The sequence below is a fragment of the Haliotis asinina genome, chromosome 11 (genome assembly GCF_037392515.1).
Source record: "Haliotis asinina isolate JCU_RB_2024 chromosome 11, JCU_Hal_asi_v2, whole genome shotgun sequence".
In the NCBI taxonomy this organism is placed as follows: domain Eukaryota; kingdom Metazoa; phylum Mollusca; class Gastropoda; order Lepetellida; family Haliotidae; genus Haliotis; species Haliotis asinina.
This window is the reverse complement of record NC_090290.1, coordinates 5,502,144-5,528,634: the sequence shown is the minus strand read 5'-3', so window position 1 is coordinate 5,528,634 and position 26,491 is coordinate 5,502,144. Positions and strand designations below refer to the sequence as shown.

The following is a 26,491-nucleotide window of genomic DNA, read 5'->3' as shown; positions in this document are numbered from 1 at the left end:
AAACTGGATCAACGAGGAGTCAGTTTCAAGTGACTTTGAAATGAATACAGCAAAAAATCCAAAGTGATATCATAGATGAAAGTGCTAACAAGACAACCGCTTTTGGTTCCCCTTCCACTGCTTATACACATGGAACTAACCACAGCAGCACATGGCTATTTTAACTCCCATAAACACATTTATGATCATATCACAATGCTTCTCCAACTACAGTTTATCGAAACAATGGCATTTTTAGCCCATGGTGGGGTTGAGGGAGGGGAGGAGTTGTTAATAAATCTCCCAAACACATTGTCAGTATGACGTTGGAACATTTATTTTCTTAATTCAGTAGCAAAATCACTTGTTTATAGCCAAGTTCCTTTGTACACAATTTCACACTGTTTCCACAAAATCAATTAGCCATGCCTATGGCATACAGAGAAGTTTTTGTTTGTTAAAAACTGGTGTTGACATTCCAACAGGCAAAGCGCCGAAATACCAGGAAGTAACATGATGGATCATGGATGATTCCATAACGTTAATAAAAAAAAATAGAAAACAGCTGTGGGAAAAGATTCCAGGTTCTTAAAAGAGACAGTTTACTGAATACAATAACTGATACAATAACTACCAGCGCTGGGCCTCCCAGTTATTTGAAGTCTGGGTAAAACCCAATATACCATGTTGCACCTAACCACTGTCAGTGTGTCCCTGTGTAAACTTTCCCAGCTACGCGCACTGTAGTATATGCAATACAAGGAAGACTTATGAATATAATGCTCCAGAAACAGATAAGAAAATGTTTTTCCTGTCCAAACAATATATAAAGATCATAATTACATGTATGTGTAAGTGAATAACAAACTAGAAGCACCAAACCATGCAATTATGTTTGTATCACATCTCCAAATGACCATTACGCCCCAGTAAATTCTAACAGTATGTACACTACACAGCCATAACATTTATGTGCAAAAGAATGTGATCAAAACTGTTGTTTCAGTTGGTTTGTTTTGTAAGGCTGCACGCTGCAAGCAGCAATATTACAGCTATATGGCGATGGTCTGTAAATAATCAAGCATGGACCAGACTATCCAGTGATCAACATCAAGAGCAACTTTCTATGCAGTTGAGATACAATGACATGTGGCAACAAAGTCAACGAGGGTGACCACCCAATCCCATAACGATCTCTTACAAGCATGGGTAGACCAATTGTCATCCAGATTTTCACAGAAAACATGGACGTCTGAAGAACAATGTTATGTTAGTCATACCACTGCGGGATGTGTGTGGGATGTGTGGGGGATGTGTGTGGGATGTGTGCGGGATGTGTGCGGGATGTGTGCGGGATGTGTGTGTGCTCGATGTGTGGAGATATCAAAGTGTTCATTTCAGTGCTGAAGTTTTAACTCCACGTTGACTGTAATTTCAGTTATATCAAGGGGCATCAGACGACAAAGCAATGCAGGCCTTTACTGCTAGCAGGAACACACGGCTGACATAATCGGGAAACATGATCAGGGAGAACATAGATTCAAACTAGCAATCATGAAACTAGCTTCAGGTGTGCCAACAGAACTCGACTCGGGACACAGTGCAGCATTTTAATTAAACAACTGGCCAGTAGGATGGTTTACTGGTTATGGCTTTTGCTTGTCACTCTGAAGACACATTCAATTATTTACGATATCTTGACTCCATATGTGGATAGAATGTCATTTCAATAAGGGAACATACAAGAGCCAACATCTTTTGGTATGACATATAGAGACAAAACTACAGCCATCTTTTAACATATTTTGGTACGACACAGAGATAATACACAGCAAGGCAAAAAAGGCCTATAGGAACAATAACATAGTCTTCAAAGTACATTAACAATGGCACAAAACAAGAACATCAACATTGTACCAACTGTCAATATGTGACCTTAAATGCGTAACAGTTATGTATCTTGGACAATCATTTAACAAACATACATGTTGACAGGAGTATAACACCAAGACTCACTGTTTGTCATCAGAGCAACTCACTGTCACACTCAACACTTAAGATATCACATAAACATTACCAGGTCAAACATCAACATCACATCCATGTCATCGTAATACACAAAATACACCGAAGAGCACCAACATCACCTGGTATTATGTGGTCCTGCTCAGGTCACAAATCAGTTGAAGTTAAGCAACAAGTCCTTGAATGAGTGATCTTCAGCTTAACTCCTGACAGTTTCAAGGACTAGTCCTGTCATACAATGAAGCACATGTGGTTCACCTTAGACAAGGGAGTTCAAAATTGCCTCTGTTCATCAGCTGATCGCTTTGAAAGACGGGGCCAGGAAGTTATCTGATGCGACTTAAGTTATTCAGGCTACAAACATTTACACTTCTATCTTATCAAAACTCACTACAGATTGATAGTCATTTCTATGATCGCTGCTTGTAGGTCACCGTGACAACCATTCCTCTCACTTCTGTGTAGTGACCAAAGTGACGATCCATTCCTTGGAACTGAGCATATAGATCGCCATAACAACCATTTCTGAGAACTCTTCAGTAAAGAATGTCATGACAACTTTTCTTGGGAATGCTCACATGTATCACATCTCTTTCTGATGAAGACCACAGTGCCAGCAAGCATAACACAATTTTGACAAGGATGTAAAAGTCACATGAGGGCATGATATCTCAGCTCTCCACTGCCTGGACTAGAGCGACGACATCCCAGAGAGACAGCCGGTTCCACATCTCATTCCGGTCATCACATCTGCTCGGCAGCTGCTCCCTGCAATAAAACATGAGGAGGCTGAGAAAATGTCTGGTTTAACTCTGGACAGTGATGTGTCCATCACAGCTTTCATGCCTCTCTAGGCAAACAACCTTTGCGACGTGTCACGCAACTCAGCCAAACTGACTTGCCAAGCCAATAAGTTGCCTCCTACAACAAGCATGGGTTGCTAAAGAACAATTCCAAACCAGACAAGATTAAAAGAAGCAATACTTCAGTCATTGGCACATCCCTACGTTCTATGAGGAGACGTGAAAAGGAGTTTAACATTGTTTGCAAAATAAGTGCACACATGTTTATTTTTATAGCTAAAATGGATAGAATTATCACTAAAATGACCGCACGTTATCAGAAATGAGCGGTCCACTGTAACTTGATAATGCCCGCAAAATGCTTGACGACGGGCCATTATCAAGCCTGTTGCTAAGTGATGTCATAAGTAGCTCTGCTGTTGAAGTTCAATCACCTACGGCTCAAATGAACTTGGGTTCATTAATGACCATATATCTGGCTCACATTCATCACATGTGTTTGTGCCATTATGCACTTTCCTGCCTGTGCCAACCATAACAATTGTACCATAAATGACAACATACAGCAATGAAAATATCAACTTGAAGTCTAACGTTGCTGATGACTGAAAACAATGGCGGCTGGTAGTATGAGTAAAGTTCAAGGTCGAATGTCATCACTCTCAATAGTGACGTCATCTGTGTTGTTCTATGACGTGTCTATATTTGCAAAATGTGTCAGTGACCTCCATCGTTTTGTTGTTGGAAGTAAATGCTTCAAAACCGGTGCCGCTGTTTTTATTCTTATTGTATTAAAAATTCTATTCATTTTAGCTATAATAACGGTAACACTATTTTTCAGGGATTATCATTTGCAGAAGCCCTCGATCTTTTCAACTGCCCTCCTTCGTCGGGCAGTTAATGAAAGACCTCGGGCTTCTGCAAATGATAATGCCCTGAAAAATAGCGTTAACCTTATAATATTACACACATAGATGTCTTTTTCTGATAGGCTTAAAGCTCATTTATTATTTTCAATGTACCCTGCTTACATGCGAGTTACATTGTCCATGTACATCACTGGGTAAGCTGAACTCTTGTGCAATCCTTTACCATGGTAGAAATTCCTAATCTCAAATAATCGATGTTTGCAAATTGATGGAAGGGAGATAACTCTAAATCTGTTTTCTTGTCTGCAAAATCTAGCACTGGCAATACATTTGTACCCATGCTTCAAACAATTCAAAACTAACAATGTGGTGTTCAGTAAAATAAATATGTTGTTGCCTAATCCATGTAGATACCATATCACAAAGATGTCCTAGGTTTATGTGTCTCCTTAATACTGATTGCTTGGAAGGTAATAGTAAGCGAGTGAGTATGGTTTTACACTGCTTTCAAAAGTATTCCAGCAATATCACAGCACAAGACACTTGAAGTGGGCTTCACACATTACAGGCCACCCTAAGTAACTGAAGGAATTACGGCAAATTTGAAGGAACTGAATCTCAAATGTAAAAAAATGCAGCCCACTCGCCACATTGCGGCGATATCGGTAGTTTGGCGGTAATAACATAAACACAACACCCCTATCAGATGCGATGTCGGTAATACTTGAAACACGCTCAGTCATCTTCAGAGATTTCTCGGCTCTGTTCCGTGATTTGTCGGTCATGTCCTGAAACTCACACATCAAAGCATGCTGTCACTAGAAGGAGCATCCATTTCTGTGAGTTTTGTTTTGAGTTTCTACTGTTTTCATTTTTATAATTAGCCATCTTTGACCACCCATGCTGAATGCATTTAGGTATGAGGTGTTGTCGGAGCTATAGATTATTTTTTTCAGGAAAAGATCGTCACTGCAAAAGAGCGTCATAAGTCATGCCCCCTGGAGGTTTCCAATGTTCAGACGTAAACAACCTCCAGGGGAATGACAAATTACGGAACGGAGCCAAGAAATCTCCAAAGATGGCCGAGCGTGTTTCAAGTATTACCGACATTGCATCCGACAGGGGTGTTCTGTTTATGTTATTACCACTAACCTACCGATATCGCAGCAATGGTTTTGCGAATGGGCTGCGTTTGTTTACATTTGAGATGCAATTCCTTCAAATTTGCCATGATTCCTTCAGTTACTTAGGGGGGCCTACGATATATCCTTGTGGAGAATCAACCCCAGGCCTCTGACACTTTAACAAGTAGGCTACCCCATCCATTCTTTTCTACCAGTAAACAACCATTCCACACCATTTGACTAGAGGTGACAAGGAATGAAACTTCTGTTCTCTGGGCAAACACAGTATCCACTTGACAAGGGGTCAGTAACATCTCACATGGAGATATGAGGACATAGCACTAGAGCTGGATATTGCCCTGATTCTCATATTTTGAGATACTGCAATACTTTCTGAGACATTGCAATACACAATGTGATATACTGACAGGGAGTCTTCTGTCCAAGTGCTTACAACATAAATATATAATAGCTCTCTGTGCACATAATCTCCGTCCCCACTGTCAGTGGCTGTATGACAATGGCTTACCGATAAATGAAATGATATGGAGCCTTAATGTAGAATGTTTAATTGAAGTACTGTATTGTAACAAAATTTTACAAACATAATGATAAAGGTAAAAGTATAAAATGATTTGCATGGTCTGTGTTGTTTGCTTCGACAGAATGCACTTTTATGCAGTATGAAATTATTGTGAATGTATGCCAGTGATTCATTCAGATTCAAATCCAATATAAACATGTGTTGACATGAACTCTTGCAAAAAGCAACTAAAACATGATTTAGGTGAAATAATTGAACTTAAACTTTCATATGACCTCCAGTAACTAACATCCTTGACTAGAATGTCATTATACAGTTCCACAAAATTCATAAGACTTTGACCTTTATAATAAATTGATAAAAAGTCTCATTATAAAACAAACAAAATGGTCATTCATCATCTTTAAAGGGCATTTAGAAGTGGAATGCGTAAGAAACACAAGATTTATGGATGTCATGTTCTTATTGTGAACAGCACAACGTTTCAGATTGTATGTTTGCTCCTTCTTGATCTACTGAAGGAGCAAGCATAAACTCCAAAATATCTTGCTATCCATCCAGAAATTGACATCCTGAAATCTTAAAAGATTGGTTCATTTTAAGGCAGCTTAATTCCTCCAAAACTTTACAAAATATTCAAACCAACAAAACTTATTACATTTGTACTTTTGTAAAAAGTATTTGGCACTTTTGAAGCCACTTAGATAGTTCCATCCACTTGAAATGTTACATGAAACCAACTGAAATAATTGTATATTTGGCACTTTTACATCACATTTTGCCACTACGGAAATCAAGGGCAGATAATTCAAAGGGAGCTAACTCTGGATGATCCAATATATTACAGAATCTGTACTATATCGAGATAAAGTGTCAGCTAGACGGCTGACTTTGTGTGCTGGCGATGGGACTCAACCCACCAAAGGTACTAGAATCTGCACTTTACTAAGAAAGTATAATCCAAAAGATACCATGTGTTACATGGGTCACTTAAACCCCAAGATGATGGATGATGTTTGCCTACCTGTCGTGTGCCCCAGTCAAGATAGTCAAGTCTTGTGGCAGCCTGGTACTCGTCAACTAGCTCCTGGAGAACTTCTCGAGAGCTATCAAACTCGTCCAAGTTGTCCTTGAATATCTGCTCTTTCTTATATTGTTCCATGAAAGCCTCTCTTTTCCTGAGTTTGTCAAACTGGCGGAGAGTTCGATCAAACAACTGCAAGAGAAAATAAACAAAATTTTTACTTATCATGTAATTAGCTATGTGTTTAATGTTTACAACATTTCCCATCACTTGACCTACTTCTTGCAGTGAAGACTGAGCAGAGCTGCCTTGAGAAAGCAATAATGAGCTCAATAAAGAAATAAATATCTCCATTGGCAACTTAAGTCCCCTTCTTATCTATTAACCTTGCTAGAGTAATAAAACTGATGCTTGCAAAAGCTAACAATTTCTTTCATTCTTAAATTCTGAATGATTTTACATTCCCTAATTATTTGACATGGATATCAATGAATTTTGCAGTAAGAAGACACGATTGTGTGGGGCTTTACCAACATACATGTTGAACCACTATCTGGGATGAAACCAATATTAATAGAAAACTTGCCTTCAGCTGATATTGGGCAAGCGATTCATGCAAACTAACAAGATTTTGGAAGAATCAAACAAGTTTTTCATCAATATTGGACTAATGAACGAGTGGCCAAGACTGTCACTGTGACTTGTTGGAGACAAGGAGTCCCTGTAAGACCTACATGAGAGATGCTTGTGTGGTTGGCCATCATGAGGCCACTGACACGATGTGCCGTCTGGATGTAGGGAGACTTGCGGGAAAGCGCAACCTGGATACTGGCCGGACCCCAGGGGATAAACTGGGCCAGCTTCCGCTCCCGGATCCTCTGGAGGCTCTTGTGTACCTGCACAAGTCAGACATGGCAGTGTGAGAAAAAACGTATCAATATTGTCAATAAATTGAAAGAACTAAGAACAATACGTGCCTCCATTGTACATGTTGAACCTGCTTGTACATAACTACCCCTGTATTGGGTTTACTCATATGTGCCTCAAATGGGCAAGGTCCATCTGCATGGGACTCACCTGTGGAGGGTCAACCTGTATGAATCTAATCTGTGTTTGGTCTACATGTATGAATGGGATCACCTGTATGTGACTCACCTATGTGGGGCCCACCTCCCCATTTATGTGACTCACCTGTGTGGGGTTCACCTGTATGTGACTCACCTGTGTGGGGATCACCTGTGTGGGGTCCACCTCCCCATTTATGTGACTCACCTGTGTGGGGATCACCTGTATGTGACTCGCCTGTGTGGGGTCCACCTCTCCCTGTATGTAATTCACCTGTGTGGGGTCCACCTCTCCCTGTATGTGACTCACCTGTGTGGGGTCCACCTCCCCCTGTATGTGACTCACCTGTGTTGTGGGGTCCACCTCCCCATGTATGTGACTCACCTGTGTTGTGGGGTCCACCTCCCCATGTATGTGACTCACCTGTGTGGGGTCCACCTCCCCTTGTATGATGTTGAGGATGGAAATATAGCAGTGGCTGGCCTGGCGATGTGCTCCCACCGGTGTCGACACCATCATGTTCTTGGGCTGCAACAACCGTCTCATCACATCCAGCACTGTGGTCTTCCTCACATTTGCCACCTGAAACACAGCCAACTATCAGTCAAGAATGTTTTCACATCACGGAAATTTATAAAAAATACGGGAAAATTTTCTGTACACATCTGGAATATTATCTGTATGCAGCATGTTATAACCTGAAGTAACAGTGAAGTAGAATTTCAACCCTTTTACAGTACCACTGAACTGGTTAACACAGAAAGGAAGGTGGTCCATATGTGTTAGGCGATTGTGAGGGGCATTTACCCGGTCATCAGGAAAGGAAATCTTAGGGTGGGGATAAGGGTGGAGAGACTCACCTGTCAGTCAGTTGTGAGGGGTGAGTACCCGGTCATCAGGAAGTGAAATCTTGGGGTTCGGATAAGGGTGGAGAGACTCACCTGTGAGTTAGTTGTGAGGACTGAGTACCGGTCATCAGGAAGTGAAGTCTGGAGATGGGGATGAGAGGGGAGAGACTCACCTGTGAGTCAGTTGTGAGAGGTGCGTACCCAGTCATCAGGAAGTGAAGTCTGGGGGTGGGGATGAGAGGGGAAGAGACTCACCTGTGAGTCAGTTGTGAGGGGTGAGTACCGGTCATCAGGAAGTGAAGTCTGGGGTGGGGATGAGAGGTGTGAGGATTAGAGGGGACAGACTCACCTTTGAGTCAGTTGTGAGGGGTGTCTACCCGGTCATCAGGAAGTGGAGTCTTTGAAGTGGGGATGAGAGGGGAGAGACTCACCTGTGAGTCAGTTGTGAGGGGCGTGTATCCAGTCATCAGGAAGTGTAGCCTGGGTGTGGGGATGAGAGAGGCTATCAGGCCAATCAGATCATTGTTCATGTAACCAGGGTAACGCAGTGTCGCTGTACTTGTTGACATCACAGTTGACACCTGTTGTAAATGAGATCATAAAACAATTACAAGAACTGATGTGTAAAAACAATGAATAATTTTTCTGAACAATCATCTGAATGATTACCCCCAAAAAATACGACCAAAAAAATCAAGAAATGTTTCGTCATTAAAAAAATGATACTTTCAACATGAAGAACATCTCAGTGATTACTTAGAGTGGTATTTCCAGAGCCAGCAGTCAGATAAGGACAAACTATGTGGATGAACAACTTCATTATACATGTGATGCAACGTTTCAATAGATTCTTGTACAGATACCTGCTAAACAAATACCTGCTTGACAATGGCACAAGAATCACCTAAATAGACACATTTGTCCTTATTTTAGAGGATGCTTGCCTGATTTTCTTGATGTTCTGCTTCTTGGGTGATCCACAAATGACTTAATGCCAAACATGATGTCTTGTTTGTTGGTGATCCAAATTTGTTCTCTCTTTGTAAAAACTTTTAAACAATTCTCTTTAGCGTTGGACACTGAATATGTTGCGAATAATAAACCAAGTTATACAAATGCAAAATGTTTCCTCACCAGCTGGTTGATCTGTGCCAGGGAGGGTGTGTCTATGTGAAGTCTGTCAGCAGCGATACGGTTGAGAGCTGTGTTGTCCAGCACCACCTGGTGTCAAAACAAGACTGTACTGATTGGAACTGTTTCTACATTTTCACAAATTTTAACACACAGGCCACAAGTAAGCAGCACATGTGAAACAATAATTACAAAATATGGGCGAAAAAATATTTGACTCTTTAAAAATTTGAACTTTGTTTCCATCTAGGACTGAACTAGGACATGCTGTACCATGTTATATTTCTGATTGCACACCCTCAGAAATGTACAGTTGCTATTCCTTTTTAAGGGTTCAGTGAGTGAGTGAGTTTTAAGCCACATCCAGCAATGCTCAAGATATACAGTGACGGTCTGCAAGCAATCGAGTCTGGTCCAGACAATCCAGTGATCAACAGCATGAACATCAATCTGCGCAACTGGGAAGCGATGATGTGTCAACAAAGTCAGCAAGACTGACTACCAGATCCCAACAGTCACCTCTTACGACAAGCACAGTCACCTTTTATGGCAAGCATGGGTTGCTGAAGGCCCATTCTACCCCAGACCTTCACAGGCTCATAACAGATTTGAATTTACACTTTCAGAATGAGGAACCTAATCACCATCACACTGAAAAAGTGTAATCCCCCCAAAAATGTTAAATTTGAACACTGTCTCTATGGCATTCTGTATTCATAGTTTTTGGTCATCGGAGCTATGCCAATTTTGTCACATGTTTTAAAGACTTCATTATCTAAAGTATACAATTAAAGTATACAATTAGCTGTTTCATTTAGTTTTATCGATCAGCTATAACACAGGGTATCTGGACATCTGTGTAACATACTTCTCCCCCACTTGTCTTACTTCGGGACGTACGTTTTGCTGCACAAAGTCAAGATTAGGTCTTTTTCGGTTCGGTATATCAGATATAAAATAGTGACCATCTAGCAAAGAAATTTGCCATTTTCTATTGATTTTGAACGACATAATATAGTTTAAACGCACATGTTTTACATTAACGTATGCACTGATGACATTTATTGAGTATTTTCACAAGTTCAAGCATACTTGTACACATCCGACTTGATAGGAACTGAGTTTTCACATAAAATATTTACATAATTTACACAGATACAAAGCTTATCTGAAATGATGGTATGAAGACTGAATTTTGGGATTGCATTACAATATACTGAACCGAAGACAAAATGCTATATTTTACCATGGTTATATGAATCCTGTGGTAAAGCATTTTGCCACTATCTACAAGCCACGTTATAACACCTATTGATAAACTGTACATTTTTTTACTCCACATTTCTGAGCACAACATAAGTGCTGAGCATGGAGTACAGTCTTCATATTAAGAGAAAAAACTGCATGTTTCATGCAAATAAATCTACAATTTATCCATGATATTTTCTGTGTGTTCCGCACACAAAGCATTTTGTGTTCTGGGAGCAAGTACACAAGAAACAAATTTTCTACAGTTCTTGCAGCCACTAGGCTATTGAGGCTTCCTCATTCAAATCTATTCACAGCTATCCAACTTTGTCCAAGTTTACTGCACATTGCTGTACCCGTAACTAGGTGTTTGCACGTAGTCATGTAGCCACCACCTGGTCATAACCCAACGGATTCATGGGTTCTTTTAAGCGTACAATGTTGTGTACTGTACACTACTGGTGGTGAAACCACTGAAAGAGTCTGCACCCCCGGCACCTCCAAGTTTGCTAAATTACTAGCCTGGCGCCTAAGACAGCTCACCCAGCACATAAAACATGCTATGGATTACTGGATCATCACACCTCTTTGAAAAACTTTTATACAATATCATGCCACAGGACACCAGAAATGGTCTTCAAACACAATACCCATGATGGGAATCGAACCCATATCTTCAGTGTGGCAAGCCAACGTTTTAACCATTAGACTACCCCACCGCCCCTTGACCACATAAAGGCATGGAGTATTCTCCTACACATGGGACACACTCAGCAATGGAATTGCCATGTTTCTCCAAGCTGTGATAACCAAGACCAATAGGTCTGTATAGACAAGCAGAAGTAGTCAGCATACCACACAGTCTGCATTCTGTGTCAGCCTCTTCAGAGTCAGTATGGAGTTGTATGGCTGCACCACAACATCAGAGATCTCATCCACATTCGGGAACACGGAGTACGTCTGGATAAGTTTCTTTGGAAATCTGAAATGAAAATCTTTCATTTTTTTATAACACTTTTTTTTTATAACTTTTTTCAATTACCAGTTTATGTCAAATGAACAGTTAATACTGAAGAAATATTTGGACTAGCCAATTCTTCCTTTCTACCACAGTTAACTGGCTGGTCTGCAATGCAACAGAGCCATTTCATTGTTACCATTTCTGTTTCTGAACTTCATAAAGGCGTTCATGTCCTGAAAACACTTATCAAATATGGTTTCAACATCCATAACAGATTTAAAGAAAATATGTCCCCACCACTTCGGAGAGACAAACAGTACTCAAAACTATATCCCACTCTAAATTCATCACAAGGGATAATAATGTTAAACAATAAAGTTACTACTTCTACAGCACTAGGTAAATCAAATTGCTCAGATGCACTCTGGTAAAGGCACTGTAAAGCAGCTGTTTTTTTGGCATGTGCTTGAACATCGCATGTTCACGGACGTCCTTTGCTTTAGAAATTCTCTCTCTCTCTCTCTCCGACTTTGTGTGTCTGTGTCTGTCTGTCTGTGTCTGTCTGCGTGTGGCTGTGCCAGCCTCACTTCTTTTGATAAGCATGGGGAGCAGAAGATCAATTATAACCCACTTTTAATGAGTTTTAAGTAGTACAAGACTAAAGGCAGCATGTATTCCATTTTGCAACATGTATGCTTAACAAGAAAATATGAAAATGCAATTTAACATCTGTGTTCAATACTAAAGCGATTGAAACTGTCAGTTCCAAAGTGGTATCTCTGTACACACCTGTCGTTAAGTCTCTCCAACAGGTAGGATCCCATCCCAGACCCTGTTCCACCAGCAATGGAGTGACTGAGGACAAAGCCCTGGAACAAACACACAACCTGTGTCATAACATCTGTAACACTGCCCTATTTCAGAGAATGAACGAGTTTACTTTTATGCCGCTTTTAGCAATATTCCTGCATTACCAAGGCTGGAGACACCAAAAATAGGCTTCACACACTGGGCCCTTGTCCAGCCTAACCACTAGGCTACACCACCACCCACTCCCTACTTGACGCTTTGGAGAAATCACTTCCTTCAAAGAGAATAAATTCATGTGCAAAAGAGTAACAAGAAAGGTATGACGCTTTATGGATGACAGAAACTATTCCATTACAATGAACACTTTTAGTGGATAGACAACTTTATCATTGCAACAGATGTGACATTTCGGTGTAGATCCTAGCAATGAAGAAGTTATCTAGCCATAGTAAGTGTTCCTCTCTATCATACCACCTTCTATATGCTACTAGATGCGATGTTTCAGCATAGTTTCGTATACCGTTGTCTTGCAATAGTGAAGTACTACAGCAAAGAACAGACTAATATAAATCTAAACAGGATTAGGTAAGACAAGACATTTTCTCTTTGTTAAAAGTTTCAGCATAGTTTCGTATACCGTTGTCTTGCAATAGTGAAGTACTACAGCAAAGAACAGACTAATATAAATCTAAACAGGATTAGGTAAGACAAGACATTTTCTCTTTGTTAAAAGTTAAGCACCTCCCATTGACATGATTGAGGGTCTCTTGTAAATGGCAAGATTACTCGATCTGTAGCTTTGATTAGTATTTAGTGAAAACTGTGCTGATTTCCAGAACCAGTTGAAACGGAGTAATCTTGCAGGACAGGGCATTTCTAAAACTAATCGATAAAAAAACATTTTCCCTACCTCCAAACTGTCACTTCCATCAGCCTCTCTGTCTATGATGTCAAACACATCCTCATACAGCCCTTCTGCCTTAAAACATAATCACAGACACTTAAAGCTATGCTGTATCTATTATTTGATTGGTTGATTGTTGTTTAATGCCACACATAGAAATTCATGCCATATAGCAGTGGTCTGTACATAGATGAGTCTGCACCAGACAATCTAGTGATAAAAAGCATGAAAATCTATCTATGCAACTCTGACACGATGACGTATGTCAACCAAGTCTGTGAGCCTGTCACCCCAAGAGTCGCCTCTTACAACAAGCACTGACAATTGAAGACCAATTCTGACTTGGATCTTCAAGGGTTTGCATCTGTGAAATGATTGTCCGGAGTGTAAGAATGTATTGATACCATTAAAATATACTGACAGTATTTTGCTACATTTCAAGATATAAATAGGGAATTAGACAAGGTTTCAATACACTTAAATTATATGAAACGTGTGTCCTTCACAGAGAATATTACACTTGGCCTCATTACATACAAATTACATGAAACAAGTGTCCTTCCTATGGCCTCTGACCAAGTGAATCAAGGTCAGAGACCACAGGAAGGTCACGAGCTTCGTATAATTTGTATGTAATTAGACCGAGTGTGGTATTTTATTTACTATTCACATCTTACATGCATTAAATTGACAAAATAGCATATTTTCATAATTCTTATGGTTTCAAACCGAAAATGGTTTCATAAAGAGTTTGCACAAGAATTTTGTACTATCGAACACTTGTGCTGGACATCACACTGTACTGACGTCATTACGCCATCTGGCCCCTGTGTAACAGATGTCACGATGCATGTCACTTATCATCGACTCACACAAGCTCCTACAGTAAACTACTCTGAAGCACACCGTGTCTTGGTTTGCAGTTGCTTTGCTCGGCTAGAATCACTGATGGAAACATTACATTAATGCTTACGGCAGATATAATGTCTCCCTTCGACTCACACAGCTACATGTTAATATCCCACAATGCATAGAATTTGTAGAATGAATGAATTCATGTGTTTGCTCTGAATGAAAATGTAGTTTCGCCACAACGTGACGGATCAATTATCCAATGAAATATTTGGAATCTCAGGTCAAGTCGTTACAACAGAGGTCAACACAATACCACACTCATGTGACATACAAGATTTATAAGCAATTACTTATTCGCTGACCATGTGGGTAATAAATTCTTATACAATACCAGAGTTCAAAATGTTTGCACACATGGTGTGTGTGCGAGTGTTGTGTGGATGTGTGCGTGCATGTCAACTTCAAAACTATCAAACTTTTTAGGAGTGAGTGGGTATGATTTTACACCACTTTTAGCAACATTCCAGCAATATCACAGTGGGGGACAGTGGGGCTTCACACATTATGCTCATGTAGGGAATCAAACTCAGGTCTTCAAGTGACGAGTGAAAACCTTAAACACTATGCTACCCCACAGGCCCTAAAATTCTGGAAAGTAAAATCAGTGGAGTTTATTGTAGCAAATCACATCTTGCTGTTTGTACTACAACAACAAACTAAATCAGCATAGGTCATCTCGCTGATGAGAATATAGTTGGGCACCCTCAAAGTGGAAGGGCTCAATTTGGGCTTCCTGGGACAGCAGTATGTTGTATTTGGACAGAAATAATTGTACTAATGTTTTACATGTGGACTGTTACTCGAAATGCTTACAAAAGGGAAGTTTACAAACAGGATGAGTTTTCAGGGTTGAGCTTACCTGTGTGTAGCCACTGGCCCAGTTGTTTCCTGCACCACCCCCGTGTTTTGACAGGTACACATTCTCAGGGTTGTAGAGCTTAGCATATGGCGAGCTGAGGATTGAGTTGATCACCCTGGGCTCGGTGTCCAGTAACACTGATCGTGGAATGTAGTGTTCATCATCAGCCTAAACAGAAACGATACTGGACTCTACACATGTGACACATGTGGTCTAACTTGAAGCAGAGTGAGTCTGTTCAAAATCGCATCTGTTCACCCAGCATAAAGTATGTACCCAGTGGGATGAGTCACATGACAATTTACCTTCTAGTGCCTCACAGGCAGCTTGGTTTCATGGAGTTTAAGTGGCCTTTTTATTACACAAGAAGTGGTATTTTTTCTTGTTTCTCTTTGTAAATGTAGCCAAATGTAACTAAACAAAGTGTACCTGATTTCAACATGCAAAGATGGCATTTGTCAATATCCAAAGTAAATTTTACGGACCAAAGAAACAGTTTGATGGGATGTAAAAACAGATCTGGAATCATTTTGAATTGGTCAAATTTATCATATTTCAAATGAAATGCATCATAATTGAAATAATGTTACCTGTGCCACCAGGGCACACATTCAATATTCACCATGTCATTAAGCACTATTTCAGCATTTACCATGCAGTGGCACACAAATTAAGCACTGTTTCTATATTTACCATGCCATGGCACACAAATTAAGTACACTTTCGATATTTACCACACCATGGTGCACAAATTCAGCACTGTTTCAGCATTTGCCATGCCATGGCAGATAAATTATTCACTATTTCAATGTTTACCATGCCAGGGAACAGAACAAAAAAAACCCCACATTTTCGATATTTAGCATGCCTTGGCAAACAAATTAAGCACTGTTTCTATATTTAGCATGCCATGGCAAACAAATTAAGCACCGTTTCTATATTTACCATGCCATGGCACACAAATTAAGCACCGTTTCTATATTTACCATGCAGTGGCACACAAATTAAGCACTGTTTCTATATTTACCATGCCATGGCAAACAAATTAAGCACTGTTTCTATATTTACCATGCCATGGCACACAAATTAAGCACTGTTTCTATATTTACCATGCCATGGCACACAAATTAAGCACTGTTTCTATATTTACCATGCCTTGGCAAACAAATTAAGCACTGTTTCTATATTTACCATGCCATGGCACACAAATTAAGCACTGTTTCTACATTTACCATGCAGTGGCACACAAATTAAGTACACTTTCGATATTTACCACACCATGGCGCACAAATTCAGCACTGTTTCAGCATTTGCCATGCCATGGCAGATAAATTATTCACTATTTCAATGTTTACCATGCCAGGGAACAGAAAAAAAAAAACCCACATTTTCGATATTTAGCATGCCATAGCACACAAATGGTTATGCACTATTTCAACCCCTATACTTTTAGGGCAAGAATCACAAAACTAGCCCTTAATCAACTGTGATGAAATCTGCACAGAAACTTCTGCTAGCATCACAGGAGTCAGGGAGTTCCTTGTCTGGAAAACACTGATTCTACCTGGTAAAAGAACACATCCTTTCGGTCTGTTCCTTCTGTGGCATACTCCTCTAGAATTCCCTCTGAAACATGTAGTAGAATTGACTTCAGTTTTATGAAATATTATGGGGAAGAACACCAGAAATTAGTTCGTCTAGTTTACTGGCATCTTTAGTTTTTAGCAGTGAGAGACAATAATCGTGCATGTCAATCCTGTTGTAAGTCCTTAAACATATACGCTATGGTTCTGAAAGGGGAGAAGAGATACCAGAAATGGGATTCATACACTGAACTCATGTAGGGAATCAGACTTGGGCCTTTAGCATGATGAGTGAACAACTTAACCACTGGGCTACCCCATCGCCCCTCTATCAACAAGAAATAAAAAAAATTTTCCATTACCTGGACTTATCCCATGCTCTGCACACAGCTGCTTCCAGAACTCAAGTCCAACTGGAAAGACAGAAAAACATAGATGGCAACAATCTCAACGGCTACAAGAGGACAAAGTCATCAATATCCTCTGCAACAGCAAAATACTCCTCATGAGTCTACTAGTTATGAATACAGTATGTCAATGTTCTGGATGACTGAGTGCTCCAGAAAAGAACACTACCACCAAATTCAGTAGAGGTTGAACTTGTTGACATAGAAATGCAAAAAATATTTTATTCTGATATCCACACCTACAAAAAGGCATAACTATACCACCAGACCTATCTATGCCACGTTTGGTGAAGAAATACTGAACGGTTTTAGAGTTCTGCTCCAGAAAAGAGCACAACCACTAATTTCAGTCCATGTCAAACTTGTTGTCATGGGCAGTAAAAGGTGACTCAGCTTGTCGTAAGAGGCAACCAACAGGATCGGGTGGTCAGACTCACCGACTTAGCTGACATATGTCATCGGTTCCCAATTGTGCAGATCATGCTCATGTTGTTGATCACTGGATTGTCTGGTCCAGACTCGATTTATTACAGACCGCCGCCATGTAGCTGGAATATTGCTGAGTGTGGCGAAGAACTAAACTCACTCATCCACTCACTGTTGTCATGGAAACCCTCAAAAAAGAGTTCACACTCTTGTGTAACCCCCAAAAGGCACACCTAAGGATCATGGTGAACATGGCAAACATGTGTAGCAAGTTTGATATAGATAAGGTTTGGGAGATCTGCTCTCAACAAGATAAAATCCTCAAAGCCAAAGCTTAAGACATATTTCCATGGAAAGCGCGAAAATAAAATTGATATCTGGGTCTAATCCCCAAAAGGCACATCTAGGGATCATGCTTGACATATGTACCAAGTTCAGTGAAGCTAGCATGTATAGCTTGGAAGATCTGCTCCAGACAAGATGACATCCTCATCATCAGTCAAATGCACAGCTTAAATGATGTTTCCATGGAAACCGCAAAAATTATAAATTCACATCTGGGTTGAAACCCCAAAAGGCACATCTAGGGATCATGTTTGATATGCTTACGAAGTCTAATGAAGCTAGCATGTATAATTTGGAAGATGTGCTCCAGACACGATGACACCCTCATAGTCAAAGCCTATGTCATGTTTCCATGAAAACCGCAAAAACATAATTGATATCTGTATGTAATCCCCAAAAGGCACATCTTGGGATCATGCTTGATATGTGTACCAAGTTTGATGAAGCTAGCATGACTAGTTGAGGAGATCGGCTCTAGACAAGGTGACATCCTCATAGTGACAGCCTCTCATGTTTCCATAGAAACTGCTAAAATTATAATTCATATCTGAGTCTAACCCTCAAAAGGAACATCTAGGTATCATGCTTGATATGTGTACCAAGTTTAGATAAATTATCACAAACAGTTTAGGAGATATGCGTCGGACAAAGTATCACTAACGCACAGACAGACAGAACTCGTCTCTATATCCCATGCAACTTCGTTGTTTTGGGGGATAAATAGGCATGGATGGCTGATGAGATCAATAAATTTGAAACATTGTAGCTGGAAACATTAATGATAATACATTGTTATGAAAAAAGCTTTTATACACACACACAATGAAAAAAACTTCAGTCTTAATTATGTTCAGAATGTGGTTATAGTTAGTTTGCAGAGTTAGTTGAGACTGACAACCTATGACTGAAGAAAGAAAAATATATGAGCGCCTTGTGTGGATATGTGCACTGCATAATTATCCTATAATCATAATAAATAAGACCATGATGAAAATGTGCATTTCCTATTTGCCTGTACTGGCTTGTTTTCATGGATTGCAAAAGACCGGGGCCTAGTGCCATTTTGCACATTAGCATAAAAACTGGCCCATTAGAATTTTGAAGTTTACTATTGATACAATTTTTCTAAATTCAGAAAATAACTGATGATCCCAAAAATGGCCCATTGTCAAAGTTTTTCCAATTCCCGTATTTTGTATCAAACCCTAGACTACAACCTGCTTTCTAATTTTCTGCATATGAAGAAAACTTCCACCTCAACTTTGAAACCAATGTCCATGTATCTGTGAACACCCTATTCTCAAACAATTAGGATCACATTGTTGCTCTACTGAAGGTTGACAAAATATAAATTTGTATTCATAGTGATGACTTTATCAATAGAATTCAGCTTTACACTAACAGTAAACGAGAGTCAATGAAGGGCATGACTTCCGTTGCCTAAATGTCAGTCTTTACTTGGTAATTAAATGGCCACAGGTCTATAGTGCATTTATATACTCAATATTCACAACTGAGGAGCAGAAATGTAATATGAAGCAATATTTACAGATAATGAATTTAAAGATCTTTTTATGTATAAAAGCAATACAGATATACATTGACAGGTTCTGTAATTCAATAGCATTTTCATTCACTAACTTGAATGGTCATTTTTATTTCATTCGGATGGATATAATAGTAGGATTGTAAGCGTTTCTTCCTCAAGTTTCATAAGCGATCAGTCAATTTTTACAACGCCTGATCAGCTGGCATTAATTAAATTAAAACAAGATGTATCTAAGGTCTGTAACAGGTTGTCAGCAAAAAAATCTATTGATAATTTTTTTTTCACATCTGCCGTATTATTTTCAGCCTCGACATCTCCAGGGTATGCATCTATGGATCAGCCCAATGAATTTATTACCTCTCTTGGTTGGCTTTTTATCCAATCAAGTGCATACACTGGGAAGTTGAGTGAACCAGTCACAACTCACTTTCACTTTTTAATTTATCTAACCGATGGAACTTGGCAACACAAACCATGCACAGGTTCCCTGAAAGAGGTAGGAGTTCTTGCACATATTTTTTAAAGTTTCAGACCTATAACACATCCACAAGATTTTCCCCAAATCTGAGTCGCTCTGCTAACAAACCTGTGTGACTGATACCTTTGGTGACACTAGCAAGCTCGGTTGTAACAGCGGCTAAGCTGACCAGCTAATGTGAGAATGCGGAGCAAGCAAAGGGAGGTAATAAATATATGCATCCAGGAGACTTAGCGGAATGTATACCATGGCCATATCGAGGATGTATTTTTTTTAAAAGTAAGCAATTTGTGGGATGCTTAACCAAGTGGTTAAGGTAGTTAAGGTAGTTGCGGATCACCTGAATATAGGGAATAGAAACTATTTTGTTTCTCAGCAGAAATGACAGTCATATGAAGATACACTCACACAAACAGTTCCAACCACTCTTAAATAACATGCATTAGTATTAGTATTTTATCATCAGTCTTCGCATTAAAGAAGAGACCTTCATTTTTCACGCCAATCATCGACCCGTGAAGGTCCCGGGGTAGAATAGGCCTTCAGCAACCCATGCTTGCCATAAAAGGCGACTCAGCTTGTCGTAAGAGGCGACTAACGGGATCGGGTGGTCAGGCTCGCTGACTTGGTTGACACATGTCATCGGTTCCCAATTGTGCAGATCGATGCTCATGTTGTTGATCACTGGATTGTCTGGTCCAGACTCGATTATTTACAGACCGCCGCCATATAGCTGTAATATTGCTGAGTGCGGTGTAAAACTAAACTCACTCACTCACTCACGCCAATCATGATAAAATCACCAAAAAAAATTTTCGTGCATGTTTTGCATGCAGAAATTCTGATTTCATTGAAATTCACACGAAGCTGTTAGACTGCTCACAGACAAAAATGAATCGAAGCTTGTAAATTACATACATTGGTTAAAAATAGAACCTTGCCTGCCATTAGATGGCACATTGAAACATGGAACCTTGCCTGCCATTAGATGGCACATTGAAACATGGAACCTTGCCTGCCATTAGATGGCACATTGAAACATGGAACCTTGCCTGCCATTAGATGGCACATTGAAACATGGAACCTTGCCTGCCATTAGATGGCACATTGAAACATGGAACCTTGCCTGCCATTAGATGGCACATTGAAACATGGACTATGACTAGCTAACACATTCTTTTAACTTTAAAAACACTGTCTGCAATTTATGAAAACAGATAGGAAAGAGTTCCGCTCGTAACCCCCTCTTTTTTCAGTAAGATATGCGGTCCCGGGGATTTATTACCCGATGTAATATTCTAAAAAGGGGCGTTGGTATAAATTTAGGGAGGGGGGGGGGGGGGTTAGTGTTTAATGGGGGGTTAGAAGTTTGGGGGTAATATTCAAAAAGTGGGGGGAGGGCAGTGATAAAAAATAAAACGCCTTTTTGTCCTTCTACTTTGTGTTCATGTTTCTTCCTCCGACTTTGCTCCATCCGTCTCTTCTCATCACCTGCAACTTCCTGTGAATTAACATACTACTTTCGTGCATCTAATGTTAATGGTGTAAGCATTCAAGTGAACTACATAAATAACGATTTTCACTATGAATCTAAGAAAGTCTGAAAGAAATGACGTCGCTTCTGGGAACCAAACCCGGGTCATCTGGTCGAGAGTCCTCCGTCTTACCTCAGTGCTACTGAGATCGGTGACCAACAGAGCTTATTGTATTTAGACGCTGGTTTGTAGGCTTATGCATGGGTTGTATTGTATTAATTGACAACCCTCATTTCAGAAGTCTTGGTGGCTGTGAGGATTAGTGGAGATACACTAAGAGATGAGGGTGGTGAGTTCATGAGATAGGACCCCCGTTCCCCTTGAATTTTTTTTTCTGTTACCATGTTGACACATGGAGGTAATACTGGCATAAGAACTAATTGTAGTAAAGGAATTGTGATGTCGTACTCTGTTGGTGGGTGCAAAATTTGAATGAGACATCACCTGATGTGCTTTTCCTATGATGATTTTGGTACGAGTTGCTTGTATGTAATGACGTCCCGTGATTTAATGCTTTTTGAGTAAAATATACATGTTGTCGTCATTCCCATGCGAGTCCCTAGCTGAGTGTGGTACACATTCCCGGTGTAAGAGAAAGACAAAAGTTAGAAGCCATGTCGTCATCATCTAGTTAAGATATTCCCCCTAACGTAGTACGAGATCGTCAGCCCTCTTCTTCACCAGACCCACTGTTGGACTTCTTTCTTCCCTTATCAGATGGTGACATCGACCCAGGTCAGAGAGCGATCGACGACTTGAACGAGGACTCCCCGAGTTCATCAAGCGTTAGTGACCCATCAACTGAGCAACGAACAAGTGACAGTCAGCCCGGCAATTGTTCAGTGTCCAGCACAGGTGTATCTTTTTTACTTACTCAAAATATTAACACCAACAGTAATAGTACGAACACTGACCCCGTATCTCCTCCCATTCAAGCACGCCCTAAACGCATTATTGAATGCAACATCACCTGGTGTGCTTTCCCATTCGCTACACCATCTGAAATGCGCCGCCCCCGTAAGTGCAGTGTAACTCCTGCAGACCCCTTCCAGTCCGTCTCACCTCCACGCTCTCCCATACCTTCACCTGTGGATGCAGTGTCTCACCCCACACCCCTTCGTAACATCTCCATAGCACCTCATCCCGCCCCTAGGTGTGTTACACGTTCTGGACAATGCTAAACACCCCCCTCCCACGACTCTTTTCTGTCTACTTTCACATTTAGGTGGCACCGAGAGCACTGGTTTTTTTTTTGAGGGGGGGCGGGTTTGCCAGCAGTTAGGGGTGTTAGCAACCAAAGCAAATTGTCCTGTCAGAAAGTACTAACTCGCACTTACGCAGTTAATCGCAAGGGCAAGGTTCCTGACTATCCTTTCTAGTGTAATCGCAAAGTATGTTAAAAAAGTAACAAAAATCAAGTTCCAGCACGGAGGGGTACGTGGTTCTCTGGGTCGAATTTGTCACTGAGAAGAACCGTTTTGCTGACCTACTGCTTTGCTCATAAAATGTCACATGCAGACACAATCAGAGAAATGAGTATTGATTGTGATGGTGATGGTGATGGTGATGGATGGGAAAGTCTTAGAAACCTCAAGAGAAACACATATCAGACTATTTCATGTATTGTAGAGAGGTATGCTCTGCGATGGTTGAAAAAAATGATTCGGACAGAATTGGTTGGGCTGGCTTGACGGTGGAAACTGACGAAAGTAAATTTGGGAAACGTAAGTATCATAGAGGTAGGATGGTAGAGGGTCAGTGGGTTTTGGGTGGTATTTGTAGGAAGACTAGGCAGTTCTTTCTTGTCCCTGGAGAGACGCGCGACCGACGGACATTACTTGATATTATTTGTAGGAAAGTGGTGGGTGGTAGTCATGTTGTTAGGGACTGGAAGGCTTACGACGGACTGTCTGATCTGGGTTATACCCCTACTACAGTGAACCATTCAGATAACTTTTAAGGTAAGTGTATGCAGTAAAGTCTATGCGCGCGAATATTTTGCAAATGATCCGCCATTTCCAGTAATAATTGTTTGTATTTAGTACCAAATCCCACCACCGGTACTTGTACAAACCTGATGGAAAACCAGTGGTGGTGCATCAAATGGCAACTACCGACAACACACACTCGGCAACACTACTTTGTTCTACATCTAGCTGATTATATGTATCACTGTAGAGTCGAGAGAGACATTTTTATGCAAATCCTAGAGGGCATTGGCTCCATTTACTATGGAGGACAGTACAGATATGTTGTATTGATCAACTGTGTGGAATATAGCTTACAAATGGCGATGTTGATCTCAACCTATGTGGACACCCGTTTGATTCCCGAGGCTGAATACGGGAACGGCAATTATTGCAGGTCATATATTATTTTTCATGCCTTATACACATTATTGACGGTATAACTAGTGATTAATTTGAGTGACAGTTTGTAAGTTAATTTTTTGGTATGAGCGGAACTCTTACTAATAGATTTACGTGACACCACATGGATAAATAACTTTGTTGGCACTTGTACACATGCCTCTCGAACCCCTGCCTTGTCCCAGTCAAATTTTTTACAGCATCTCCTTTAGCAGCTCCATGTAGGCACATACTGTCGTTTAGTGATCATGGTGATAGGGGCTAACATATGCATAGTATGTCTTGGCTGACAGCTTAATCCATCTTCGCTTTGTCTGTGAAACCCAGAGGCTCAGACATGCTCATAACAAATCAAGAATGATTATCGGGGTGAAACTCGAATTCGAACCCACTGGCACCACATCTTGGCACTACAAAGGGATGCAACTCTGCCCAGCGAAGCGCTGTGCAAAGATCATATAATTCACATGTACGAGTTATGCCACGAAATGGCAGCTAGCACACTAATACACACATGGTAAACATACCTTGATTTCCACACTGTCCCAGCTGTAGAGTTATAATTTCTCGAGGCATTACTACTTTCCACGGCTTTCGCGAAGTTGAAAATGGCGGGAGTTTGAACGGATTTTATAAAATATGAAATGTAAATGATACGAAAAACAAATAATGTTTAGTAACAACTATGGGACTGTTTACAATTTATGGCAGGGAGGAGGATTATAATTGTATGGGGAAGCATGTACTATATGAATTCCCCCTAATGTTTATGAACAAAGTGTAAGGGAAAGATTTTGACCGCAACCCTCTAATTCAACTCGTTTTACTGTACGCTGGGTTTTCTTTCGCGATATTCGTCGCCAATCGCGATGCCATTACATTTGTGACTTTGTAACCACCGGTATACGTCCCCAAGCCGTCAAACACAGTACAGATCTGTTTGACTGGCATTTTAGAGGCTGATGAATAATAAGAAAAACATACTTTGCGGATAACAACTTCTTTATTTATTGTGATGTGACTCTTGCTTGACAACGGTATAAGAGGCTATACAAACCTCGTATCATAATAATTAAAGAAGTTGCTATCCATAACGTATTATATTTTTCTTAAAACACAGTGCAGTTATCCTTTAAGTATCTTCCTGTTCGACGTGATGTCATCGTGAATTATAGCAGGTAACACACGATTATATCATAAAAACAGTACACCATTTGATAGTGAAAAATTGTTAAAATTGATAAAAATATTTTCTGAACAAGAGGTTAAGTTTGTTTTAAAAGGAATGTTTACGTTTAATCATTTTACAAAGCACCCTACGGAGTAATGATAGGTTGTGAGTTTGTTTTTCTCAATAAAAGTTTGAATAAAAAAATATATTACATTTAAATCTATGCTTCTTAACACTTGAAACAATGGACATGAACGTAAGACGTGAACGAGATTTCCATACGTAAACAGTTGTAAACGATATGGAGAAATAATATTTTCATAGTGAGTGAGTGGAAATGGTTTTACGCCACTTCGTCGATATGTACGACCGAGGACACCAGAAATATTCTTCACAGAAACCGCATGATAAACCATGCTTTCACCACGTGGATTCTACATCCCCCACCCGAATTGAACTAATTCTTTATGTATTAATTATATACAGAGTATCTTCAGATACCAGAGTGTTCCCCACTGTTTCGCATGTTATATCTGTTTCGGTAAAGTACAGATTCTGATAAAGTCAGGAACCAAACCAACAGCACACAAAGTCGATTCAACCCACTCAGCCACCGCGGCTTTCGCAAAAGACGTTTAGATTACGTACTTTGTTTACCCCTCTGATAAGCGCAAATTGTCACTGCTCCCAAGGCCGAAAGCTGTGAATCACATTGTTTACTTTACACTATCAAAATCTATCTGCATGGTCTGTAATCCACCCAACATGGACTGGTAATCCGATCATCGCTGGTAACCGTCAGTGTATGCTTCACGATAACAGTCGCGGTATACCTCTCTATCATATACATATTGCGTCATTGTTAGACTAATCGCAAGTCTCAGAAATGAAAATATTTTACAGAAAATAACAGTTTTTTAATTACAATTATACATACAACAAAAAGGAGTCCAGAGACTGTCTTCATTATCAACCTAAAGCGGTAGAAATCTAGACTTGCAACATTTTCTCGACTTCCGTGGGTTTTCTTGAACATATTTGTTTCAGGATCTGTATGACAGACTACGTCATTGAGCGTTGGACTAGTATTAAGTCAGATAATCACAAAATCAATGCTAACTGGTAAAGGGCGGTGGGGTAGTCTAGTAGTGAAAGCGTTCGCTCGTCACGCTGAAGCCCCATGTTCTATTCCCCTCATGGATACAATCTGTGAAGTCTATTTCTGGTATTATTGCTGAAATAATGGCGACACCGGCGTAAAACCTAACTCACTCACTGGCTGATCAAAATTAAAAACAACTTTATACACAGCCGCTAGTCTAACATACACAACCTGGTATAAATATCCGAATACTCTAAATTATTTTGATAAGTCCAGATTCCATGAGTGAGAGACGTTTTTCTTTTTGTGATTTCATCTGCATTTCAAAAGAATTTGGCAACTTTTGTTCTCCTAGAAGTAAGTCATTGTAAAAGACTAAGTTCTGCAGTTACTGACGTAGATGAGATATTTTATTGC

The 26,491-nt window shown here is 40.1% G+C and overlaps 1 protein-coding gene across 1 annotated transcript; it reads right to left on the bottom strand.

Annotated features, from left to right (window-relative positions):
• Positions 1-1,575: 1,575 nt before the first annotated feature.
• Positions 1,576-24,606, bottom strand: LOC137255704 (tubulin gamma-1 chain-like). The gene is made up of 13 exons (XM_067793194.1): positions 24,329-24,606; positions 17,055-17,105; positions 16,674-16,735; positions 15,110-15,277; positions 13,342-13,410; positions 12,411-12,490; positions 11,516-11,642; positions 9,416-9,502; positions 8,713-8,862; positions 7,857-8,015; positions 7,103-7,264; positions 6,369-6,560; positions 1,576-2,772 (listed from the first exon to the last, which is right to left on the bottom strand). Exons 1-13 carry the CDS (start codon positions 24,375-24,377, stop codon positions 2,749-2,751), a joined length of 1,380 nt encoding a protein of 459 aa, XP_067649295.1. The 5' UTR covers positions 24,378-24,606; the 3' UTR covers positions 1,576-2,748.
• Between the last annotated feature and the right edge of the window lie 1,885 nt (positions 24,607-26,491).